General features: G+C 39.5%; 2 protein-coding genes across 3 annotated transcripts in view; both read left to right on the top strand.

Moving 5' to 3' along the window:
* The first annotated feature begins 807 nt into the window (after positions 1-807).
* znf512 (zinc finger protein 512) lies at positions 808-17,478 on the top strand. The gene is made up of 16 exons (XM_079572352.1): positions 808-965; positions 2,952-3,031; positions 3,114-3,148; positions 7,376-7,413; positions 7,496-7,728; positions 7,793-7,921; positions 7,964-8,074; positions 9,795-10,021; positions 10,171-10,257; positions 10,331-10,426; positions 11,565-11,732; positions 11,818-12,009; positions 14,170-14,271; positions 14,350-14,412; positions 14,498-14,596; positions 17,027-17,478. The coding sequence occupies exons 2-16, from the start codon at positions 2,977-2,979 to the stop codon at positions 17,441-17,443; spliced, it is 2,052 nt and encodes a 683-aa protein (XP_079428478.1). The 5' UTR covers positions 808-965; positions 2,952-2,976; the 3' UTR covers positions 17,444-17,478.
* A 5,224-nt stretch (positions 17,479-22,702) lies between these two features.
* gtf3c2 (general transcription factor IIIC, polypeptide 2, beta) overlaps positions 22,703-25,769 on the top strand; it is a 48,554-nt gene continuing 45,487 nt past the window's right edge. Inside the window, exons 1-2 of one of the 2 annotated variants that reach the window (XM_079572676.1) lie at positions 22,703-22,990; positions 25,101-25,197. In XM_079572676.1, coding sequence (XP_079428802.1) covers positions 25,155-25,197 — 43 coding nt within the window. In that variant the 5' untranslated portion in view covers positions 22,703-22,990; positions 25,101-25,154. Of the gene's footprint in view, positions 22,991-25,097; positions 25,198-25,769 lie in introns of both variants that reach the window. The other variant, XM_079572675.1, reaches the window with a different exon arrangement.

Below are 25,769 nucleotides of genomic sequence, written 5' to 3'. Positions count from 1 at the left end.
TTAACTACCGGACTACGTGTGCGGTTATACCGAAATAATGCACCAGCCAATCAGAATCCAGTATTCACCCAGACCATGGTATAAAATAAGTTAACCCCTTAACTCCCACCTGAACCGAGCACATTTTCTCCAGCTTTACCCCAGTCCAAAAGCTTCTGGAAAAAAGCTGTGAAAATAGCAACAAAACTGAGACCAAAACAATGATGAAAATGTGACAAAAATGTGACAAAAATGTGACAAAAAATTGATAAAAAATTGACAAAAAAATGACAAAAATGTGACAAAAAATAACACAAATTTGATTTAAAAAATGACAAAAAAAAGACAGAAATTTGTCAAAATGTGACAAAAATGTGATAAAAAATGGCGGGAAAAAAGGACAAAAATTTTACAAAAATGAGTTGAATACCCAACAAAAAAATGATGGAAAAAAAAAATCTGACGTGAGGAAAAGGTCCTCTCGGTTCAGGCGGGAGTTAAGAGGTTAAGCTTTTCGACTTGAGTAAAGCCAAACTGGAGAAAATGTTCTGTTCAGGCGGAGAGGTCAGGGGTTAAAAATGTGGTAAAAAAAGAAAGAAAGAAAGAAATGGAGGTTTATCCAGATAGATACGTCTTAAAAATGTTCATCTTATTCCTCCATTTATGCATAAGCCTTTGCCCCGGCTGTGGGCGGTGTCCACGCGGCTGCAGTTGCACACCCGGCCCGACAGGCGGCAGCAGCGCCAGTCACGCCTCCCGCCTCGTTGTTTTCGTTCCCTCAGCTCCTCCGTGGTCCTCCGGTCCTCCCTGGATGAACCTCTGCTCCTCTTTCCCCGCTCTGAAGCCCCTGTTCCCGGACACTCTCTGTGCGGATCCGCGCTCCGGTGCCTCGGGCCTCAGCCTGTGTCCAGCCCGGGACAGAGGGCTCTGTCCGGGGGGAGGTTCGGCGGAGAGGCCCTGATGGAGGTCCGGGCTCCGGGGGGACGGTCAGTGAAGTAGCATCGAGGCTAAAGCTGTGACTGCAGCGCCAAAAACAAACTCAACACCGAAGAATCGCAGCGTTTTAGCTTTTAAAGTCTTTATTTAACCTCGTTATGCTAATACAGCGTTTTGTTAGCATGTTGTTTATCATTTAGTAGCGCAGTACTTATTATTACTACTGTGTAATATCACAACTACTAACAGTAAATGGTCTGTCAGGATAATGACGATGTTCAGGAGTTAGTGACAATAAACAGTACATTTACGGCTCAGTATTTATCATCTGTACATCTCTATTTTTACTCAAATGTTTATTATGTAATATTTTATTATTACCCTCACTTTTTCAAGCTTTCCATCATGTTATTATGTCACTCCCTCATTAAAAACATGCCTGAAGTGTTGCCTTGGCACATTCACGTATTTTTGAGTAATCTGTAAAAACTCTGATGGCGGCCATTTTAGGGATAGGTTTGCCTGAGTCCTCCTAGGAACGCCCCCACCTCCTGGAGACGCCTCCGAGCTTTCGTCACCAGCCGAGTAACCAACCACTGCTCCTCAGCAGAACCCCCTCCCCACTGATGCCACAGACAGCGTGTGGAGGGGGCGTGTCGGAAAGGCTCAGAGGTTCTTAAAGAGACAGAGGCCTATTTCAAGACATTCACTACAGACATTTTGAGAGAGACATTTTATACAAGGCAGTTATTCTAATTTACTGCATTTACAGACCAACAGAAGGTTTGTCATCATTGTAGTGTGATATAGACTGGTGCTATGTGACTGAAAAAAGCAGAACCCCCCCTCTTTAAACAACCTCTTACCTGAGAGCATTTTCTCCAGTTCGGCTTTACCCAAATCTAAAAGCTTATCAACTGGAGAGCAACACTGAAACGCCTCATTTGAAAGCTAAGACCTCCAAAAGTGATCGTATCTTTGTTGTCACAATGTTTTTATGCGTTTTCATCCTCTATCCTATGATTTTTATTTTAAAGAAGCTTTTAGATTTGAGTAAAGCCAAACTGGAGTGGAGGGGTAAGATGTTCAGTCTGACGTCACACACTATAATAAGCTTCTTCCAAGTCCAAACCGTTGAGAGTCCCATAGACAAACAGCAAAAAACAGAACTTTATCTGAATCTCCTGCTGAAATAACAACAGATAAAAGGCCAAAAACTCTCACCATTTCTCTTGGAAAAATGAAGATATTTTAATATTCAAAACAAGCCTTCATTGTTCATTCATCATTCATTAATGCCTGAAAAGCATCACTAGAGGTCTCCAAGTGTTTTAACCCCTTAACTCCCACCTGAACCGAGCACATTTTCTCCAGTTTGGCTTTACCCCAATCCAAAAGCTTCTGGAAAAAAGCTGTGAAAATATCAACAAAACTGAGACGAAATCAATGATGGAAATGTGACAAAAAAGTGAGAGAAATTGATGAAAAAGTGGCAAAAATGTCACAAGAAATTGACGAAAAAATTACAAAAATGTGACCAAAAAAATGACAGAAATGTAACAAAATGTGACAAAAATGTGACAAAAAAATCACAAAAATTTGTCAAAAAATTGCAAAAAAATGACTAAAAAATGACAAAAATGTGACAAAATGTGACCAAAAATTTACAAAAATGTGTTTTTTCTTTCTGTGAAGCACTTTGGTCCTCCTGGTGTTGCTGTAAAGTGCTTTATAAATAAACTTTGATTGATTGATTGAAAATGTGATAAAAATATGACCAAAAAATGACAAAAATGTGATAAAAAATTTACGAAAAAATGACAAAAAGTTACAAAAATGAGTTGAATACCCAACAAAAAATGATGTAAAAAAAAATAAAAATCTGATGACGTGAGGAAAAAGATCCTCTCGGTTCAGGCGGGAGTTAAGAGGTTAATGTGAATAACTGCAGTATTTTATTATTGCTGCAAATCTCATGATACATCAAGCCATATTTTTCCACAAGATTTCAGTGAACTTTACTCTTGTGTTTTCAGTGAGTTTTAAACCGTGTTCGTGAGGATGGACGTGTCGCCTTCGTATCTGCCAATGAAGAAGAAAAGTATCCAGTGTCCAGGTAAAACATGTCCTCATAAAACACATTTAAACACAATAATGATTGTGCAGTTTCGGCAAAACCACCTGTGTTTCTTCTGCAGTCGTTCAAGAGCCACAAAGAGTCTGTGAATTGAAGGTAAATGGAACAAAGACAGATGAAGTTTTGGGGATAACAACTGCTGAATGAGTGCTTTTTTTTAAAGTTTTTTTGTAGTTACTTTTGTGTAGAAGTAACTGATGAGTATAAGAATGACTTTTAACCACTTAAGTCCCACCTGAACATGTTTTCTCCTGTTCTCCAAATCCTCCAAATCTGAAAGCTTCTTCAAAACAGCGACAAAAAACGAGAAGATGAGGACAACAAAAACAAAAAACAAAAAAGTGCCAAAATGACCAAAACTCAACAAAAAAGTGACAAAAGAGCAGCAAAAAAATGACAAAAATCCAGCAGAAAAATTACAAAAATCCAGCAAAAAATTACAAAAATCCAGCAGAAAATTACAAACATTCAGCAGAAAAATGACAAAAATCCAACAAAAAAGTGACAAAAATCCAACAAAAAAAGTGACAAAAATCCAGCAAAAAAAGTGACAAAAATCCAACAAAAAAGTGACAAAAATCCAACAAAAAAGTGACAAAAATCCAGCAAAAAGTGACAAAAATCCAACAAAAAAGTGACAAAAATCCAGCAAAAAGTGACAAAAATCCAACAAAAAAGTGACAAAAATCCAGCAAAAAGTGACAAAAATCCAACAAAAAAGTGACAAAAATCCAGCAAAAAAATTACAAAAATCCAACAAAAAAGTGACAAAAATCCAACAAAAAAGTGACAAAAATCCAGCCGAAAAATTACAAAAATCCAACAAAAAAGTGACAAAAATCCAACAAAAAAGTGACAAAAATCCAGCAAAAAAGTGACAAAAATCCAACAAAAAAATTACAAAAATCCAGCAGAAAAAAAGACAAAAATCCAGCAGAAAAAAGAAAAAAATCCAGCAAAAAAATGACAAAAATCCAGCAGAAAAATTACAAAAATCCAGCAAAAAATTACAAAAATCCAGCAGAAAATTACAAACATTCAGCAGAAAAATGACAAAAATCCAACAAAAAAGTGACAAAAATCCAACAAAAAAAGTGACAAAAATCCAACAAAAAAGTGACAAAAATCCAACAAAAAAGTGACAAAAATCCAGCAAAAAGTGACAAAAATCCAACAAAAAAGTGACAAAAATCCAGCAAAAAGTGACAAAAATCCAACAAAAAAGTGACAAAAATCCAGCAAAAAGTGACAAAAATCCAACAAAAAAGTGACAAAAATCCAGCAAAAAAATTACAAAAATCCAACAAAAAAGTGACAAAAATCCAACAAAAAAGTGACAAAAATCCAGCCGAAAAATTACAAAAATCCAACAAAAAAGTGACAAAAATCCAACAAAAAAGTGACAAAAATCCAACAAAAAAATTACAAAAATCCAGCAGAAAAAAAGACAAAAATCCAGCAGAAAAAAGAAAAAAATCCAGCAGAAAAATGACAAAAATCCAACAAAAAAATTACAAAAATCCAGCAGAAAAAAAGACAAAAATCCAGCAGAAAAAAGAAAAAAATCCAGCAGAAAAACGACAAAAATCCAACAAAAAAATGACAAAAATCCAACAAAAAAAGTGACAAAAATCCAACAAAAAAGTGACAAAAATCCAACAAAAAAAGTGACAAAAATCCAGCAAAAAAGTGACAAAAATCCAACAAAAAAGTGACAAAAATCCAGCAAAAAAATTACAAAAATCCAACAAAAAAGTGACAAAAATCCAGCAAAAAGTGATAAAAATCCAGCAAAAAAGTGACAAAAATCCAACAAAAAAATGACAAAAATCCAGCAGAAAAAAAGACAAAAATCCAACAAAAAAATGACAAAAATCCAGAAAAAAAGACAAAAATCCAGCAGAAAAAAGACAAAAATCCAGCAAAGAAAAAGACAAAAATCCAGCAAAGAAAAAGACAAAAATCCAGCAAAAAAGTGACAAAAATCCAGCAGAAAAGACAAAAATCCAGCAAAAAAGTGACAAAAATCCAACAAAAAATTATAAAAATCCAGCAAAAAAGTGACAAAAATCCAACAAAAAAGTGACAAAAATCCAGCAAAAAAATTACAAAAATCCAACAAAAAAGTGACAAAAATCCAACAAAAAAGTGACAAAAATCCAGCAAAAAGTGACAAAAATCCAACAAAAAAGTGACAAAAATCCAACAAAAAAGTGACAAAAATCCAGCAAAAAAGTGACAAAAATCCAGCCGAAAAATTACAAAAATCCAACAAAAAAGTGACAAAAATCCAACAAAAAAGTGACAAAAATCCAGCAAAAAAGTGACAAAAATCCAACAAAAAAATTACAAAAATCCAGCAGAAAAAAAGACAAAAATCCAGCAGAAAAAAGAAAAAAATCCAGCAGAAAAATGACAAAAATCCAACAAAAAAATGACAAAAATCCAACAAAAAAAGTGACAAAAATCCAACAAAAAAGTGACAAAAATCCAACAAAAAAAGTGACAAAAATCCAGCAAAAAAGTGACAAAAATCCAACAAAAAAGTGACAAAAATCCAGCAAAAAAATTACAAAAATCCAACAAAAAAGTGACAAAAATCCAACAAAAAAGTGACAAAAATCCAGCAAAAAGTGACAAAAATCCAACAAAAAAGTGACAAAAATCCAGCAAAAAAATTACAAAAATCCAACAAAAAAGTGACAAAAATCCAGCAAAAAAAGTGACAAAAATCCAACAAAAAAATTACAAAAATCCAGCAGAAAAAAAGACAAAAATCCAGCAGAAAAAAGAAAAAAATCCAGCAGAAAAATGACAAAAATCCAACAAAAAAATGACAAAAATCCAGCAAAAAAGACAAAAATCCAGCAGAAAAAAGACAAAAATCCAGCAAAGAAAAAGACAAAAATCCAGCAAAAAAGTGACAAAAATCCAGCAGAAAAAAGACAAAAATCCAGCAAAAAAGTGACAAAAATCCAACAAAAAATTACAAAAATCCAGCAGAAAAAAGACAAAAATCCAGCAGAAAAAGACAAAAATCCAGAAAAAAGTGACTTAAGAGCAGCAAAAAAGTAATTAAAAAAGTGACAAAAACACAAAGGGGAAATAAAAAGTGACGACAATGGCAAAGAGGATGGAATGCATTTCCTTTTGGCGGGTGGTAAGAGGTTAAAGCTGCTGTAAGCGATCCTGTTTTGCCGGTCAATGTGCAGCACACTCGCTCACAGTGGGCGCCGCACCTCCCTCACCTCACAGCACACCCCCTAACACACACGCCATGTTAGCGGCAGTTAGCGGCTAACAGTTTAGCATTATGACAGAAGTTTACAAACATCTGACCGACCGGCTCTGATGCAGCTGAAATCCTCCTGAAACGTTTGTTAAATAATCCAATATCAGGTCTGTTTCCTCCTCACGATCACAAAGCAAAGCAGCACCGGAGGATGAGGCGTTCAAGGGTTGCGGGGAAACAAATGTCTGCACTGTGAGCTTAGTTCTAAATGGAAAAATGGTGTTCTAAATGCCATGGAAAGTCAGGTGAGGGAGGGGGGTCACTGCTCCACTCACTTAACCTCTTACCACCCGCCAAAACCAAATGCATTCCCTCCTCTTTGCCATTGTCGTCACTTTTTATTTCCCATTATGTGTCTTTGTCACTTTTTTATTACTTTTTTGCTGCTCTTTTGTCACTTTTTCTGCTGGATTTTTGTCTTTTTTTTGTTGGATTTATGTCATTTTTTTGTTGGATTTTTGTCTTTTTTTTGTTGGATTTTTGTCACTTTTTTGTTGAGTTTTTGTCATTTTGGCACTTTTTTGGTCACTTTATAGCGCTTTTTTGTTTTTGTTCTCATTTTGTTTCTCTTTTTTGTCGCTGTTTTGAAGAAGCTTTTAGATTTGGAGAATTTGGAGAACGTCTTCCCTGGTGGTCAGAGGTTCCCAACCAAAAAGTGACAAAAATTCAACAAAAATGTGACCAAAAAAAAACATAAAAAGGTGACACAACACAGCAACAACGCGAGGAAAAAGATCAGTTTTGTGGGTCTTAGCTTTCAAATGAGGTGTTACACTGGCCTATAGCCAAAGAGGACAGAAGGCATTCGGTTTAGGCGGGTGGTAAGAGGTTAACAAAGGAAACTTGCTGAAAAGCAGGAAGCAGTTCTCACTCTGCATTAACCGCCTGAGTGTCGGCCCACAGCGCCTCCTGTCGGTCACTTTCATAACGGCCTGGAGCGGTTTCTGCTATAGAAACCTGAAATGCAAACCTGCAGGATCCACCTCACTTTCTGAACAATGAGCATTAATGATCTGTTCTGTCTTCACTAGGATGATGCTTCTTTGAGTCAGATGAACGGATCAAAACGGTACGACTTCCTTCTTACTAAACGAGGACAAACCCGCTCTGGTAAACACCGCAGGACTTCTGTTTGAATCTGTTCTGAGCAGGTTTGAGCACATACAGAGAGTCCCTTTAATGGACTTCCCCGTGATGTCCAACGGTGCGGCTCCCGGCTTCCTGGTCCCGCCCCCTCCTCCGCTGGTCCTCGGTCCGTCCCCGGGGCAGCACCAGGACCCGGGCTGGAACTGTCCCCCGGAGCGGAGCGCCGACCCCTGGGCGCCCCCCAGAGAGGCCTGGGGCGCTCGCAAGATCCAGAACTGGAGCTCCAACAGAGACGCAGGTACAGACGTGGTGTTGTGTTTGAAACCAGGCAAGAGTTTTCTGAAAACCAATCACTTCAGCAGACGGGGGCAGACCGGGATTCGGAGCGGATTACGAAGCCCAGCCGGGGCCGAGCGGTGCCCCGCCGATCGAGGAGGACGAGGACGAGGAGGAGGAGGAGGAGGAGGAGCTTCAGGACGACCCCGAGGAGCTTCAGGACGACGCCGAGGAGCTTCAGGACGACCCCGAGGAGCGAGTGTGGAGCCAGAGCCCGGAGAGAGAGGAGCGATGGCGGGAGCAGCAGTGGAGCAGCCGACCGCCCGTCATCAGCAACGGCCAGAGGGCGGTCATCGTTACTGACACAGGTGAGGCATTGGCCAAATCAGTTTTACATACCCGGGCAGAATCCTTGCCCATTTTGTGACCATTTTTCAACAGAGTGACAAAAGAAAGTACCAAAGTGAACCTGATCCAAAGTTTACACCCCCCGTCCTGTGTATTTCCCACTTTAGTATCAATGGAGTCTTTTGTGGTAGTTGTGGAGAAGGTTCTGTTTATAATCTAATGGTAAAGCGGCCCATTGTTCTGGATCATTAACTTCGACCCCTGACTGCGCTGTCCATAAAGGTAATGAACAGAGCCGGTGACAAAGGGCAGCCCAGGGGTCGGGCGATATATCCATACGTTTTTAAATGAGAAAGAAATATTTTATAAGTAAGGATTAAACAACGAGGAGTCGTGCATTAGACGGTTATAATGCACGACACAGTGGAGTTGCTCCTGCATTATAACGTCTAATGTGGCTCCGAGTTGTTTAATCCGCTTATACCAGGGTCCCACAAACGTAACATTCATAATAGATGTTTTTTTCATTTACTAAACTCACTAAATATGCCAGACTACGGGACTATTTTCTGTGGGTTATTAGCCGGTCACTGAAGGCTGGTCTCAGAGCGAGTCATTCTCCGCAGCTATTACGAGGATCTCAGTCAGGCTCGGCCGGGTCTCTGACAGAGGCCGGGTCTCTGACAGAGGCCGGGTCTCTAACAGGGGCCGGGTCTCTGACAGACGCCTGGTTCGCGGCTGGCGGAGGCAAATTAAAGCCGGTCTCTAAAACAGGCCGGGGCTTTTATTAGAAACTATAGCGGTAGAAATATTCCCCATGTTAGGAATTAGTCTCATACTGGTGTAAATGAAAACTCTCGTGCAGGAAGTAACAAACGGGAACCCGGGCCGATGGAGACGCTGCAGAGGAGCTGATCCGAGCGTAACTTTGACACAGATTTAGCCACTTTTCAAACCTCCTGTGACGATATTTGGAAACAGGGCAAACAACAAATGTTGTGTGACCCTCCAGGGTTTTAATAAAGTCACCATCGCGTCTTCAAAGCACGTCCAGCTGCTCCGTGTGCAGGTCAGTCCCACGCCTCAAAATAACTCCTCCCATCAGCGCGAGCGTCTCGTCTTCTCTCGGGTCAGTCTCATGATCGATCACAAACACAAACGCTCCGTCTAAACTCGCCTTTTACACAAGATAACAACAAATAATCCGGTCCACGGTAAAAACGAAACAGAAACCTGCAGCGACACTGATGTCAAAGCTCCGCTAACAGCAACGAAACACTTCCTGTTGTCCCGACAACATAAAAGGCGTCAATGTTCCAGCCGCTGGGAGAGGGTTTGAAATGTTCATTAATAAATGAACCTAATATTTTAGGTGCAAATGGACACAAATCTTGTTTTTCTTCATTTTCCTGGTCGTCCGTTTTGCTCAAATAGAAATAAAGGCCTGTCTCTAATTGTGGCCTGGTTCCAATAAAGGCCTGGTCCCAGATGCCCTTGAGTAAATAAAGGCCCCGGCCTATATTAGAGCATTTACGGTGCTCGTATTTGGCTTTGACTTAACATTTCATTCCTTGCTCTCACTTTGTGGACAAAATATCGGGATATATCGTATATCGATATTCAACCTAAATATATCGGGATGTGACCTTTGGTCCATGTCGCCCTGCCTTACACAGGGGAGGCCCATGTTACATTTAGCTTGAGTCTAGATTAAGTAGTGATGTTGTTTCATTGTTTCAGGTCCTGATGAAGCCGTAGCTGGTCCTTCGGGACTTCAGTCCAGCCCGAAGCCAAAGCCTCCGCCCGCCCCGGGGAAGAAGGAGCCCCCGGTCTACGCTCCGGGGAGTCAGGAGGAGCAGTGGCAGCTGCAGATCGAGGCGAAAGGCCGAGTCACGTGTCCCAGGTGTAAAAGTGTGTGCAGGAAAACTGTGGAGGGGCTGAAGAAGCACATGGACAACTGCAAAGCGGTGAGACTTTCAGTGTGGAGATCCTGAACAGAGGTCTGTGTCTTCTCCCTTAGCATCGACGCTGATTCTGCTGTGGTTTATCCCACTGTGTGAACTTACATTTCTGTATCTGAAATGTAAGTATAATAAGAACAGTGTTGTGTTTGTAGGAGCCGTATACGTGTCCTCACTGCGGCAAACAGCTGAAGACCAACACGGGGATGAAGTACCACATCATGGCCGACCACAGCCTCCTGGTCAGAGCCTCGGCTTCGCTTTGCACCTCAGACGCTTTATAAACGTGTTAACGCTTGTGTTTGTGCCGCTCAGCCTTCGTCAGACGCCAACGACTTGGACCATCGAGCCACGAAAGAGGAACTGAAGAAGATCCTGAAGAGACTGGGCCGGTTGAAGTGCTCCAGAGAGGTAATGAACTGCACTGCTAAAATGAAAAGGAGTTTAATGTGTCTGGTTTATTTTTCTTTTTGGTTTGAGTTGAAAAAAAAACCCAGCAAAAAATGACAAAAATCAAGCAAAAACAATGACCAAAAAAAGGACAAAAATCTAGCAAAAAAGTAAAAAAATGACAAATAATCAAGCAAAAAAAAAAAAAGACAAAAATCCAGAAAAAGTGACAAAAATCAAGCAAAAAAAAGACAAAAATCAAGCAAAAAAAAGACAAAAAACAGCAGAAAAATGACAAAAATCTAGCAAAAAAGTGACAAAAGAGCAGCAAAAAAGTAATAAAAAAGTGACAAAACACAAAAGGGTAATATTAAGTGACGACAATGGCGACAAAGAGGAGAGAATGGATTTGGTTTGGGCGGGTGGTAAGAGGTTAAAAAGCACTGAACTTAACTTGTTTCTCCTGTAAACTCTGAAATAACTGTTACTAAATGTATCAACCCCCCAAAAAACACATTCAGTTACTTTAAAAGCTTTTCTAATGTTAAACCCCTTAACTCCCACCTGAACATGTTTTCTCCAAATTCTCCAAATCTAAAAGCTTCTTCAAAACAGAGGCAAAAAACAAGAAGAAGAAAATGAGAATGTAAACGCAACAAAAAAAACGCTAAAAAGTGACAAAAATCAAGAAAAAAGTGACAAAAATCCAGCAAAGAAATGACCAAAAAACAGCAAAAAATGACAATAATAAAGCAAAAAAGAAAAAAATAGTGACAAAAAAGTGAGAAAACTTTGACAAAAAGGACAAAAAATTGACAAAAAATTGACAAAAAAATGACAAAAAGTGAAAAAAAAATAAAGAAAAAAGTTACAAAAATGAGTTCAATACCCCCAAAAAATGATGGAAAAAAAATCTGATGACGTGAGGAAAAAGATCCATTTAGATGAGTTTTGTAGGTCTTAGCTTTCAAATGAGGCGTTACACTGGCCTACAGGATTTGGGTAAAGCTGAACTGGAGAAAATGCTCTCAGTTCAGGTGGGAGTTAAGAGGTTAATGCTGCTCTGATCAGGCAGCATTTAAACTGACCTGCATCTGTTTTGAAATAGTTTTTTTCCTTTTATGTGTTGTTTTATTATATAATGTTTTTCCTGTGTCAGGGCTGCACGGCCGGCTTCACCAGCGTCATGGGATACTTCTACCACATCAGGACGTGTGGGAAGGCCCAGGACGAGCTGCAGAACCTGATGCTGAGCTGCTCCCACTGCGGAAAGAACTACAAGTCCAAGGCCGGACTGGAGTATCACATCCGCAACGAGCACGCGCCGGTCAGTGCGGCGGCAGAAGCTGCTTGTTTTATCATCGTCAGGACTGTGTCTCTGAAAGGTTCTGCTCCTGTGTTTGTGCGTCCAGGCCCCGGAGAGCGCGGAGCCGCACACCCAGCCTCTGGACGACCTCTCCCCAGAGCCGGCCTCCTGCGGCCGGGCCAAGAGGGCGTCGGCTCAGGCCGCCAGCCTCCAGCTCGCACAGATCGCTCAGATCGAGCTGCCCAAAGACTGGGGCAAGAGGAAGTTCACGTCTGACCTCGTCCCCGAGGACCACAAGGTGAGGGAGTCCAGCCCAACACCAGGAGGCAGGAAAACCACTTTAACGACTAAAGCGAGAGAAACACAGACTGTTCTCTTCACAAGTAAAGATATCACAGTAACCCGGCTTTTGCAGGGAAATAATTTGACACAATTTGAGAAAATACATAAATCAACATGTAAGGAAAAAGCGCCAAAATTAATGCCTTAAATTTCATTAAAAAGCATTAAAGCGGGGGTATAATGCTTTTTTCAGTCACACAGCACCAGTCTATATCACACTACAATGATGACAAACCTTCTGTTGGTCTGTAAATGCAGTAAATTAGAATAACTGCCTTGTATAAAATGTCTCTCTCAAAATGGCTGTAGTGAATGTCTTGAAATAGGCCTCTGTCTCTTTAAGAACCTCTGAGCCTTTAGACACGCCCCCTCCACACGCTGTCTGTGGCATCAGTGGGGAGGGGGTTCTGCTGAGGAGCAGTGGTTGGTTACTCGGCTGGTGATGAAAGCTCGGAGGCGTCTCCAGGAGGTGGGGGCGTTCCTAGGAGGACTCAGGCAAACCTATCCCTAAAATGGCCGCCATCAGAGTTTTTACAGATTACTCAAAAATACGTGAATGTGCAAAGGCAACACTTCAGGCATGTTTTAATGAGGGAATGACAGAATAACATGATGTAAAGCTTGAAAAAGTTGATTTTGCATAATACCCCCCTTTAAATTGTGTTGAAACTGGAATTATACAGTCCTGATCAAAAGTTTAAAAAAATCACATTGCTCATGGTTTGATCTTCAGTCTGCAACAAGAAGAAAAGCGAAAGAGATAGAAAATGTTTGAGTTCATCTTTTAGTGAAAATAACAAATAAACTGAAATTTCCTGTCAGGTTTTGGCTCTGCCATGACTTTGCCCTGATGCAAAGGTTTGGATTTTAGTCGTGTTGTTGAGCTGCAGAGGCCGAGCTTCTCACAGGCGGCTCCAGGAACGGCTTCATTTTCGTCCAGGATCCTCCGGCTCAGAGCTGGAGACATTTTTCTGGGTCGTCCACTTGACTCTTTTGTTCCTTAACCCCTTAACTCCCACCTGAACTGAGCACATTTTCTCCAGTTTGGCTTTACCCCAATCCAAAAGCTTCTGGAAAAAAACTGTGAAAATAGCAACAAAACTGAGACGAAAACAATGATGGGAATGTGACAAAAAAGTGACGAAAAATTTATGACAAATAAGACAAAAATGTGACCAAAAAATGACAAATTTGATAAAAAATTCATGATTTGTTTTTTTTTAAATGTGACAAAAATTACAAAAAAAATTACAAAACATTTGACCAAAAATTACAAAAAATTGATAAAAAATTGATTTTTTTTTTTAATGTGACAAAATGTGACAAAAAAATTACAGAAAATTGACAAAAAAGTGACGAAAAATTGATGACAAATATGACAAAAATGTGACAAAAAATTACCAAAATGCAACAAAAAAATGACAAATTTGATAAAAAAAATTGATGATTTGTTTTTTTTAAATGTGACAAAAATTACAAAAAAAATTACAAAAAAATTGACCAAAAATGACAAAAAAATGATAAAAAATGTATGATATTTTTTTAAAAATGTGACCAAAAAAATTGACCAAAAATGACCAAAATGTAACAAAAAATTGATAAAAATTGCTGTTTTTTTTTTTTTTTAATGTGACAAAAAATGACTAAAATGTGACAAAAAATGACAAAAAAAAGTTAGATAAATGAGTTGAATACCCAACAAAAAAATGATGGGAAAAAAATCAGATGACGTGAGGAAAAAGATCCTTTCTGTTCAGGCGGGAGTTAAGAGGTTAAAGCTGCATTATGCAACTTTTAACAATAAAAAAAAGTTGATATTTGTTTGTATTTGATCTTGTAGTGACCCAGCGTCTGTATGAGTGGTCAACATGGCGTCTTTGCTTTCCATCACAGTCTTTAGGAAGCTCCAGGATCAATTGTTTGGAAGGTTTTCTGGTGAGAGGATCCGTTATCAGTGAAAACCTTCCAAACAATTGATCCTGGAGCTTCCTAAAGACCACTGTGATGGAAAGTAATGTGTGTATTTCATCTTTAGTATTTGAGCGTCTAAAATAATGAGTAAAATAATGTTCTTGAGTGAATGTAATGAAGTGACTGGTCTTCGCCGCCCTCACAGCTGCAGTACACTCGCCCCGGGCTGCCGTCCTTCAGCCAGGACGTCCTGAAGAAGTGGAGGAGCGAGATGAAGGTTTACCGGAAAGTCAAGTGTCCCAACCAGGTATGACATGTCCACGAGGGTCATACGTGTTTGAGGACACGTGTGTAGAGCCTCACAGACCGTCCGCTGTGTTTCCAGGGCTGTGGCTGCACCTACACCAGCGTGTCCGGGCTCAAGGCTCACCTGGGACTCTGCACCAAGGTCTTCATTCTGCTCCTGACTGTGCTATCACCAGGTTTCACCAGGCTAACGGCAGCGCTAATGCTAACTGTCGTGGTGCTTTCAGGGGGATTTCGCGGCGGGGAAATATCGCTGCCTCATCTGCAACAAAGAGTTCAACTCGGAGAGCGGAGTCAAGTATCACATCAACTCGGTTCACGAACAGGTAATGAAGTAATGAACATTTTGATATAATGTTTAGTCGATATATTTGCTGGTGGTTTGAGTAGGTGCAGGAAGTGAAACATCTGCTTTAGGTTCTGGTGCCGGATTAGATTCTTTATCCAGACCCAAAGCGCCCAAAGAAAAACCCATTTACATCCATCCATTTTCTTCCGCTTTATCCGGGGGCGGGTTGCGGAGGCAGCGTCTCAGCAGATCCAAGCACCTCCTCCAGCTGTTCTGGGGGGGCCCCGAGACGACACCAGGCCGGAGACTAAGGGCCAGATCCAGACAAATGCACATGTTCACCCCCCACTCCCACCACACCCCTCTCCCGACCACAGAGTCGATCTGGTTGGAGGATAAAGCGAGTCTCCACCCCAGAACTTCTCCCTTAACCTCTTAACTCCCGCCTGAACCGAGAGGATCTTTTTCCTCACGTCATCAGATTTTTTTTCCAGCATTTTTTTGTTGGGTATTCAACTCATTTTTGTAACTTTTTTGTCATTTTTTTTAATCAATTTTTTTGTCAAATTTTTGTCATTTTTTTGTCAAATTTGTATCAATTTTTTGTCATTTTTTTTAACCATTTTTATAAATTTTTAAACAAATTTTGGTCATTATTTTTCACATTTTGTCACATTTTGTCACATTTTTGTCATGTTTTTGTCATTTATTCGTCAATGTTTTCTCCCTTTTTTGTCACATTTCCATCATTGTTTTCGTCTCAGTTTTGTTGCTTTTTCACAGCTGTTTTTCCAGAAGCTTTTCGATTGGGGTAAAGCCAAACTGGAGAAAATGTGCTCGGTTCAAGTGGGAGTTAAGGGGTTAAAAGCGCTAAGTCTGGAGTGGCGAGATCACAAAGTGGCTCCTCCTTAGCTCTAAACACACTATAGTCTGTGTTTTGACACACGCGATCGGGCCCATCGTCCCACCAGCGTGTCCTGGCTCTTCCAGTAGGACATGAGCCACCTCAGCTCCTCCTTTCGACGTGAAGGAGCAGCGACTCTACTCCGAGCTCCGAGCTGTATCCACGATCTCGTCCTTTCGGGCATTACCCAAATCTCATGCCCATAGGTGAGGGCGGGAAAGTAGATCGATCGGTAAATCCAGAGCTTTGCCCCGACTCAGCTCCCTCTTCACCACGACAGACCGATACAGCGACCGCATCACTGCTGACGCCGCACCGATCCGTCTGTCCATCTCACGCTCCATCCGTCCCTCACTCTTAACCTCTTACCACCCACCAAAACCAAAAGCATTCTCTCCTCTTTGCCATTGTCCTCACTTTTTATTTCCCTTATGTGTTTTTGTCACTTTTTTATGGCACTTTTGTTACCTTTGCTGCTGTTCTGTCCAGCAAAAAAATGTGACAGAACAGCAGCAAAGGTAACAAAAGTGCCATAAAAAAGTGACAAAAACACATAAGGGAAATACATTTGCTGGATTTTTGTCTCTTTTTTGCTGGATTTTTGTCTCTTTTTTGCTGGATTTTTGTCTCTTTTTTGCTGGATTTTTGTCACTTTTTTGCTGGATTTTTGTCACTTTTTTGCTGGATTTTTGTCACTTTTTTGCTGGATTTTTGTCTTTCTTTTGCTGGATTTTTGTCACTTTTTTGCTGGATTTTTGTCACTTTTTTGCTGGATTTTTGTCACTTTTTTGCTGGATTTTTGTCACTTTTTTGCTGGATTTTTGTCTTTCTTTTGCTGGATTTTTGTCACTTTTTTGCTGGATTTTTGTCACTTTTTTGCTGGATTTTTGTCACTTTTTTGCTGGATTTTTGTCTTTCTTTTGCTGGATTTTTGTCACTTTTTTGCTGGATTTTTGTCACTTTTTTTGCTGGATTTTTGTCACTTTTTTGCTGGATTTTTGTCTCTTTTTTGCTGGATTTTTGTCACTTTTTTTGCTGGATTTTTGTCTCTTTTTTGCTGGATTTTTGTCACTTTTTTGCTGGATTTTTGTCACTTTTTTGCTGGATTTTTGTCATTTTTTTGCTGGATTTTTGTCATTTCTTTGCTGGATTTTTGTCACTTTTTTGCTGGATTTTGTCTCTTTTTTGCTGGATTTTTTATGTTTTTTGCTGGATGATTGTCATTTTTTGCTGCTGTTTTGTCACATTTTTTGCTGGATTTTTCTCACTTTTTTGCTGGATTATTGTCATTTTTTGCTGCTCTTTTGTCAGTTTTTGTCATTTTTGTCACTTTGTTGGAGAATTTGGAGAACTGGAGAAAACATGTTCAGGTGGGAGTTAAGAGGTTAAGCCACAACAAGACACTTACACTTATAATCGCTAGTTTGAGTTAAATCTTATTTCTCTTGATCATTTCCTGCCTCCAGATGATGTCACTGATGACGTCACCAGTTAAAGGGTCAATATGGGGCAAACAAAGGACTGTGGTGCTGAGCTTTAGCTGTGCGTCTGTTTTTCCCGCAGGAATGGTTCGTGACTAACAAGAAGCATCTGAAAACCTCAAAGAACTGGCCTCAGTCGAGCCCCAACGACAAGTTCACGCAGACCCCGCCCTCTCACTGCCCCCACGGCCACCACCACCACCACCATCAGCTCCACCACCAGCTCCACCATCAGCACATCCAGCCTCTGCAGCCGCTGCACCACATCGCCCAGCAGAACCACGTGATCGTCCCGCACGCAGACGCCCACAGCCACCAGCAGAGGGCGCCGCAGCTGTACACGCCGCTGCCCGTGGAGTACGTCCGGGACGACGGAGAGGGAGAAGGCGGAGGAGGCGAAGGCGAAGGAGGAGGGTTCACGGAGGAGGAGATGGAGCGGCAGATCTGGGAGGAGAAGAGGCGCATGTTGGAGTCGGTGGAGATCGTGAGGCGGCAGTAGAAGATCGTTTCAATCGCTTTGAAATATCGTGCAACATCGACTTCTCAGAGCTGTAATCCAAATATGGTCATTTCCTCTGGGGAGACGGCAGTGGCTAAAGACGGGAGGAATATACACAGGCAGGTGCAGACAAAGGGACTAATCTTTAGTTTTTATTCCACTCTTTAACAACATCAGCACTTTAGTCGCTCCATAAGACTCCACACTTTACAGACTCCTCTTAATTAACCTCTTCCCACCCGCCTAAACTAATGTATTCTGTCCTCTTTGGCCATTATATAGGCCTGTGTAACACCTCATTTGAAAGCTAAGACCCACAAAACTGATCTTTTTCCTTGTGTTGTTGCTGTGTTTTGTCACCTTTTGTATGTTTTTTCTTTTTTTCCATTTTTTTCACATTTTTGTTGAATTTTTGTCACATTTTTGTTGAATTTTTGTCACATTTTTGTTGAATTTTTGTCACATTTTTGTTGAATTTTTGTCACATTTTTGTTGAATTTTTGTCACTTTTTTGTTGAATTTTTGTCACTTTTTTGTTAAATTTGTGTCATTTTTTTGTTGAATTTTTGTCATTTTTTTTTGCGTTTACATCCATGTTTTCTTCTCATTTTTTGTGGCTGTTTTGGTGCTTTTTTCCCAAGAAGCTTTTTGATTAGGGTAAAGCCAAACTGGAGAAAATGGGATCCGTTCAGGTGGGAGTTAAGAGGTTAACCAAGTATCGCTACTAGGGCTGGACACCGTTAAACACCACCAGTCTGGCGTCAATAAAATGTGAGTCTCGAAAACAGATGCCGAAAATAAATATAAAATCTGCATAGTCAAGTTTTGATGCTGTTGGTCATTGACATTTTAACCTCTTAACTCCCACCTGAACGGAGCCCATTTTCTCCAGTTTGGCTTTACCCTAATCTAAAAGCTTCTTGGGAAAAAAGCACCAAAATAGCCACAAAAAATGAGAAGAAAACAAGGACGTAAACGCAACAAAAGAGTGACAAAAATTCTACAAAAAAATGACAAAAATTCGACTAAAAATCAACAAAAATGTGACAAAAATTCAACAAAAATTCAACAAAAATGAAACGAAAAAATGACAGAAATTCGACAAAAATTCAACAAAAATTCAACAAAAATTCAACAAATATTCAACATAAAAGTGACAAAAATGGAAAAAAGAAAGACACAGCAACAACACAAGGAAAAAGATCAGTTTTGTGGGTCTTAGCTTTCAAATGAGGTGTTACACAGACCTATAGCCAAAGAGGACAGAATGCATTTGGTTTAGGCGGGTGGTAAGAGGTTAAAGAAAAGAAAGTGAGGAAAAAGGGGGATACAGTCGGAAAAACACGTAGAAAATTTTGGGAAACATTTGTTTTAATTAATAAAAAATATATATATATATTTTCTTAAAGGGGCTAGATGCAAGTTGACCATTTTACACTTACTACTGCCCCCTCAGGTCATACTTGTAACTGCAGCTTCTATATTAAGCTCATGGCTGGAACATGTAGGGGATGAAAATACTTAGTTTTAACATTTTTAAACTCTGCATATTCCCTTTAAATTTTAAGAAAGACTTTAAAAAATCTGTGTTTTTTTGCCGTTTCGTTGTTAAAGGAAGTTTCTTGGTTGTTTCACCTTAAATGATGCAAATGTAAAAGAAATGAACTGCAAGGAAAAATGTGTTTTATGATTCTATATGACAAATAATTTAGCATCGGTATCGAAAACCAAGTATCGACCCAGCCCTAATCGATACTTAGTACTTTTATGAAATATGTTAATACGTTAAAAGAATGAACTAATCCAAATAGTCACAGTTAAAGTATTAAGCTGTAATTTATGGACTTCCAGTTGATTAATGAGAAGCTCAGTTGAACTCTTTGTTTCCAGGAACCTGTTCATTTACTGCTTAGTGTTTGCAGGCATTGTTATTGTGCTTTCAGGAACAGTTACACAGCACTTTGTTACGTCTGTTTTCTACACATTACAACATATTACTTCATAATTATCGTGACTAGGAATAACTAGTTCATTCAAAAACTCTAAAATCCCCTCTGATTAAACAAAAAGTAATAAATGAATCTTTACAACTAATATAAAAAGAATTACTTTTATTGCTCCACTTACAAACTACTGTTGGGAGTGATGTGTTTGCAGCAAAGGCCAGCAGAGGGCGCCGTTTATCCCACTTCTCCTTCTGCAGGGAAAGAAACAAAACACTAGAATTAAAAACTTTTTCACATTGTTGAAAGCTCTAAAAGTCGGTTTTGCACGATGTCCCGGCTGTGCTCGAACTCTCCTCCGTTTGTGGGTTTTTTATTGGACTTTTCTCACAAAAACAAACTTCCTCTCGACCTAAAGTCTATCGTCTCCTCTTTTCTAGTCTTAGGTCTGACAGACTTTGTTAGTCGTCCCGTTCTGATGTTGTTGGCTGTAAACCTCTCGTGTTTGTGTACGATTGTTTTAACGTTTCAGAGTTTGTGTTGATTTGTCTTGTTTTTGGACATTTAGAGCAAAGTTTATTCACTAAAATCTAGTTCAGTTTTGTAAAAAAAATCTGTTAATTTTGTCGACTAAATATAAAAATGAGTTTCATTTCGTCGCTTTGCATTATTGTTTTCAAGCATACTTCATGACACTCGGCTTTACGGAGCAACAAAAAAGTGACAAAAAGTCAACCAAAAAATGACAAAAATTCAACAAAAATGTGACAAAAACTCAACCGAAAAATGACAAAAATTTGACAAAAAGTGAAAAAAATGTGACAAAAATTCAACCAAAATGTGACAAAAATTCAACAAAAAAATGACAAAAATTCACAAAAACTGACAAAAATGTGACAAGAATTCAACAAAAATTCAACAAAAATTCAACAGAAATTCAACAAAAATTCAACAAAAATACAACAAAAATGTGACAAGAATTCAACAAAAATGTGACAAAAAATCAACAAAAATTCAACAAAAATGTGACAAAAATTCTACAAAAATTCAACAAAAATTCAACAAAAATTCAACAAAAATGTGACAAAAATTCAACAAAAATTCAACAAAAAAATCAACAAAAATGTGGCAAACCTCAACAACAAAATGACAAAAAATCAACAAAAATGTGACAAATTCAACTAAAATGTGACAAAAATTCAACCAAAAAATGAAAAAAATTCAACAAAAATTCCACAAAAACTCAACCAAAAAATGAAAAAAATTCGACAAAAAGTGAAAAAATGTGACAAAAATTCAACAAAAAGGTGACAAAAATTCACAAAAACTGACAAAAATGTGACAAAAATGTGACAAGAATTCAACAAAAATTCAACAAAAAAGTGACAAAAATTCAACACAAATGTGACAAAAAATCAACAAAAAATCAACAAAAATGTGACAAAACCTCAACAAAAAAATGACAAAAATTCGACAAAAATGTCACAAAAATGGAAAAAAAGAAAGAAAGATAAACACATACAAAGGGTGACACAACACAGCAACAACGCGAGGAAAAAGATCAGTTTTGTGGGTCTTAGCTTTCAAATGAAGTTCAGTTTTGTATATAAATCTAAATATGAATTTCATTTAGTCGCTTTGCATTATTGTTTTCAAACATACTTCATGACACTCACTGCTTCACGGAGCTTCTCCCACAGGAACACATTTAGAAGTGGATTGAAATGATACGAGGCTCTTTTATAGCTCATCCGATATTCAGTATCGGTAACTGATCCGTGCATTTTGAGAGTGGCTCCAGCCTGCAGGATTATCGCAGCTCAGTGGTAAACCTGCAGGGTGGTGCCGCTGCAGATCCAGGACCACAGATTCACGACCTTCATGCTATCGCTAAGGTAAGACACAGCACAACATCCACATCACACAGGAGGATGTACATTGTTTTGGCTCCTATCGCGAGCCTGATGCTAACACCTGCTTCCGGAAAACTCAAAGCTAAAGCTAAAACCTCTTGCATGTTCATTAAAAAAGCCAACTGGTGAAACTAGCATATCCATAGGCTATAATATATAATGATATAACACAAAAAGACTGTATCGGATCGGATCGGATCGGTATCAGATCGGTACCGGCCAGATGAAGTGTCAAATATAGGATCGGGAGCTCAAAAATGCGGATCGGTGCATCCCTACTTTTTAGTCCTTTATAAAAAAAAATCAATTTTTTCTCAATTTCCTCCAATTTTTGTTGGGTTTCTTCAATTTTTCCCAATTTTTCATTCCCCCCCCAATATTTTCCCTATTTTTTCCTCATAGGCGATAAACTCTGCATTTTAGCCTCTTCACCTCCGCCTTAAAGAGGGGGTATTCTGCTTTTTTCAGTCCCATAGCACCGGGTCAATATCACACTACAATGATGAGCAAACCTTCTGTTGGTCTGTAAATGCAGTAAAGTAGAATAACTGCCTTGTATAAAATGTCTCTCTCAAAATGGCTGTAGTGAATGTCTTGAAATAGGCCTCTGTCTCTTTAAGAACCTCTGAGCCTTTCCGACACGCCCCCTCCACACGCTGTCTGTGGCATCAGTGGGGAGGGGGTTCTGCTGAGGAGCAGTGGTTGGTTACTCGGCTGGTGACGAAAGCTCGGAGGCGTCTCCAGGAGGTGGGGGCGTTCCTAGGAGGACTCAGGCAAACCTATCCCTAAAATGGCCGCCATCAGAGTTTTTACAGATTACTCAAAAATACGTGAATGTGCCAAGGCAACACTTCAGGCATGTTTTTAATGAGGGAATGACATAATAACATGATGGAAAGCTTGAAAAAGTCCATTTTGCATAATACCCCCCCTTTAACTGAGCACATCTCCATTTTGACTTTACCCAAATCTAAAAACCTCTTGAAAAAAGCGTAAAAAAGTGATGAAAACACAACTAAAAAACGCAAACAAAGTGACGACAAAGCGGCGACAATGTGTGGAAAAATCTTGGAGCAGTTTTGTAGGTCTTAGCTTTCAAATGAGGCGTTACTCTGGCCTAAAGGCTGTGAGTTCCAGTCGAGAGGATTTTCATTTTGGATAAAGCTGAACTGGAGAAAATGCACTTGGTAGGTTGTTAAATCTATATTTTTTCTATATTTTTTTTCTTCTTTTTTTTTTCTCCATTACCAGCCATTCTTGTCCCCTATTTTTCTTATTTTTTCCTCATATTCTCTATTTTTTCCCCCACCCTTTTATCTTTTTTTTTTTTCAATTCTTTCCCCATTTTTCCCCACTGCGAATATAAACCTCCCGCGCCGCTTTCCTCCAGCAGGGGGCGATGTTCCGCACAGCTCTGCCACAGTGACATGGCGGTCTCGCGTTAGTCTTATGCAACATTTCATTATTTTTAAACGCAAAAACCAAAGCGAAGTGACATTTCTCACGTTCACACATTCATTCTCCACCTTCAGCTCGCGGTGGGAGTCGGTCAGCCGCAGCTACGGCGCTTTTATTTCGTCTTTCTCCGTTTGGGGCTCGATCTCACGCATCCTGATCCCGCGGCTGAAGCGGAATAAGTGCGATGATTTCCAGGCTTTGCCACCGTGGAAGAAGCTGAAAACCCCGGAAAGGTGGGTTTATAAACACACCAGGACACCGGCCTCTGGCTCCACGAACAGAACATTTTATACATTCACATTTATATCACTTAACATCACAGCAAAAATCATAACAGACATGCCCGTTTAGCATGTTAGCCCGGGTTAGCATCGTTAGCTCCAGAAGCGTGGCCACAACAACGTCAAACAACTACTATTTTGCTGATTTAAGTCAGTCTTTTACGCATTTGACGTTTATATTTCCAGCCGAATGTAAGATTAAACGGTGTAGTGTGTTGCTGTTAACCCAAAGTAGTTGTAGAATAATGAAAACGCTGATTTTAAAGGATGAAGTGATAAAAAACGGATGTTGTGAAAGCCGGTTTGGTTTGTGCCGCGTTAACTGTCACTGTCAGGAAATGCGCTGAGTGAGTGAGGTCCTGTCGGTTTACTGCACAGTCCGGGTTTGTTTATTATGACAATATTAATCTGTTTTACCGTAAAATATCAACTCTTCACGAACAAAATGGCCTGAAATAGATCAATACAGTTCTGAATCACCAATCGATATCACTTATGTGCTGGTTTTAGCTCGTGCTGGAAACCGTTAAACATACCGGGCTGGTATCGGAAAATGTAAGTATCGAAAACAGGTACCGAAAAGAAATATAAAATCTTTTTTGATGCTGCTGGACATCAAAATGTAACAAATAAATAAATGGAAAAAAAAATAAAAGGCAAATTGGAAAAAGAAGTGGAAAAATTGAGGGCAATTTGGGAAAAATTGGGGCAGAAAAAAATAAATAATATTGGGAAACAAATGGGAAAATTTGGAGAAAAAAAATTGAAATAATTTTGACGGGAAAATATATAATTTTGAGAAATTTGGGGCGAAAACATGTAGAAAAATTTGGGGGGAAATAGAAATTTTGGGGGGAATTTTGGGGAATTTAAAAAAATAAATAAATTGGGAAACAAATGGGAAAATTTGGGGGGAAAAATTGAAATAATTCTGATGGAAAACTATATAATTTTGAGAAAATTGGGGCGAAAACATGTAGAAAAATTGGGGAGAAAAGAGAAAAAATTGTGGGAATTAAAAAAAAAAGCAGGGTGGCTGGGCGCACCCTTCGAGATCGGGTGAGGAGCTCAGTTACCCGGGAGGAGCTTGGAGTAGAGTCGCTGCTCCTTCACGTCGAAAGGAGCCAGCTGAGGTGGCTCGGGCATCTGTTCCGGATGCCTCCTGGTCGCCTCCCGCGGGAGGTGTTCCAGGCATGTCCTAGTGGGACAAGGCCTCGTGGAAGACCCAGGACACGCTGGTGGGACTATGTCTCCGAGCTGGCCTGGTGTCGCCTCGGGGTCAGAACAGCTGGAGCAGGTGTGTGTGGATCGGGAAGTTTGGGCATCTCTGCTGAGACGCTGCCCCCGCGACCCGGCCCCGGATAAAGCGGAAGAAAATGGATGGATGGATGAAAAAAAAAAAAAAAGGGGAGAAAACACGTAGAAAAATTGGGAGGAAAATAGAATCTTTTGGGGGAATTTTGAAAAAAAAAAAAAAAAAAAAAGTGGGAAACAAATGGGAAAATTTGGGGGGGAAAAATGAAATAATTTTGATGGAAAACTATATAATTTTGAGAAAATTGGGGCGAAAACATGTAGAAAAATTGGGGGGAAAAGAGAAAAAATTGGGGGGAATTAAAAAAAAACAAAAAAGGGACGAAAACACGTAGAAAAATTGTGAGGAAAATAGAATTTTTTGGGGGGAAAAAAATTAAATGAAATAATTTTGGGGAAAATTGGGGCGAACCCAAGTAGAAAAATTGGGGGGGAAATAGAAAAATTGGGGGGGATTTTGGGAAAATTTTAGGAAAAAATATGGAAAATTGGAGGAAAAAAAAAAGTTAAAAATGGGGTAAATAAATAAGACAAACTTGATAAGTGTTTTCCCGCCCTTTTGTAGTTAAAGAAAGATTCTTGGTTGTTTCACTTTAAACAAATGATACAAATGCAAAAGAAATGAAATGGAAGGAAAAGGAATAAATGAACATTATTAATCTGTCATGGACCTCGTTTAAAGTGTTTTAGTAAAAGGGTAAATGGGTTGTGTTTATATTTATACTGTTGCCTCTTTTTTTAGCAGCAGAAACAGAAGGTGGAGAGTGGAGTTTTGTGGAAAATGGAGCCGTTCTGACAGAAGATGCAAACTCCACAGTCAATGGACGCCTCAGACTCTGGCCAAGGTTACATTCTTCTTCTTGATCCATTTCATTTTTTAGCCCTCACTCAGATTTGAAGATGATCCAGTTCATCTGCAGATGTGTTTGGACAGAGGGAGGATTAATGTGTTTCCATGATGGGGAGTTGAACCCACAACCTCTTTAGTGAGAGGAGGCAGAACTAACCCTCGTGCCACTCATTACACTGGTGTTAACCGGTATGATCAAGATTACAGTAAGAAACTGATACTTCATTGTAATATTACTCAAGTAGAAGTAAAAGGTGCCACATAAGAAAACTGCTCTAGGGGACTTAAAGAAACAGGCCACGGTTTTTCCACACTGAGATATGTTCTTACCTGAGCTTAGACGAGTCGTGAACTGACCCATTATTTAAATAAACTTGCATTAAAAGCTTGATATATAGAGCTCCACAGTCCCGCCCCTTGCGGTCTTGTTGCTCCGGAGGCAAGAAATCCCCGTCTACACGACCGTCGATTTTCCAAAAATTCAAATATTAAGAGTTTAACGTCACTGCAAAAGCTAATCAGCTGTGTAGCAATTCGTGACCATAAAATGTTTGATTTCAATCCAAA

Source organism: Gobius niger (genome assembly GCF_951799975.1).
Source record: "Gobius niger genome assembly, chromosome: 15".
NCBI lineage: Eukaryota > Metazoa > Chordata > Actinopteri > Gobiiformes > Gobiidae > Gobius > Gobius niger.
The sequence above is the reverse complement of the archived record's forward strand: the minus strand, read 5'-3'. Positions and strand labels throughout refer to the sequence as shown.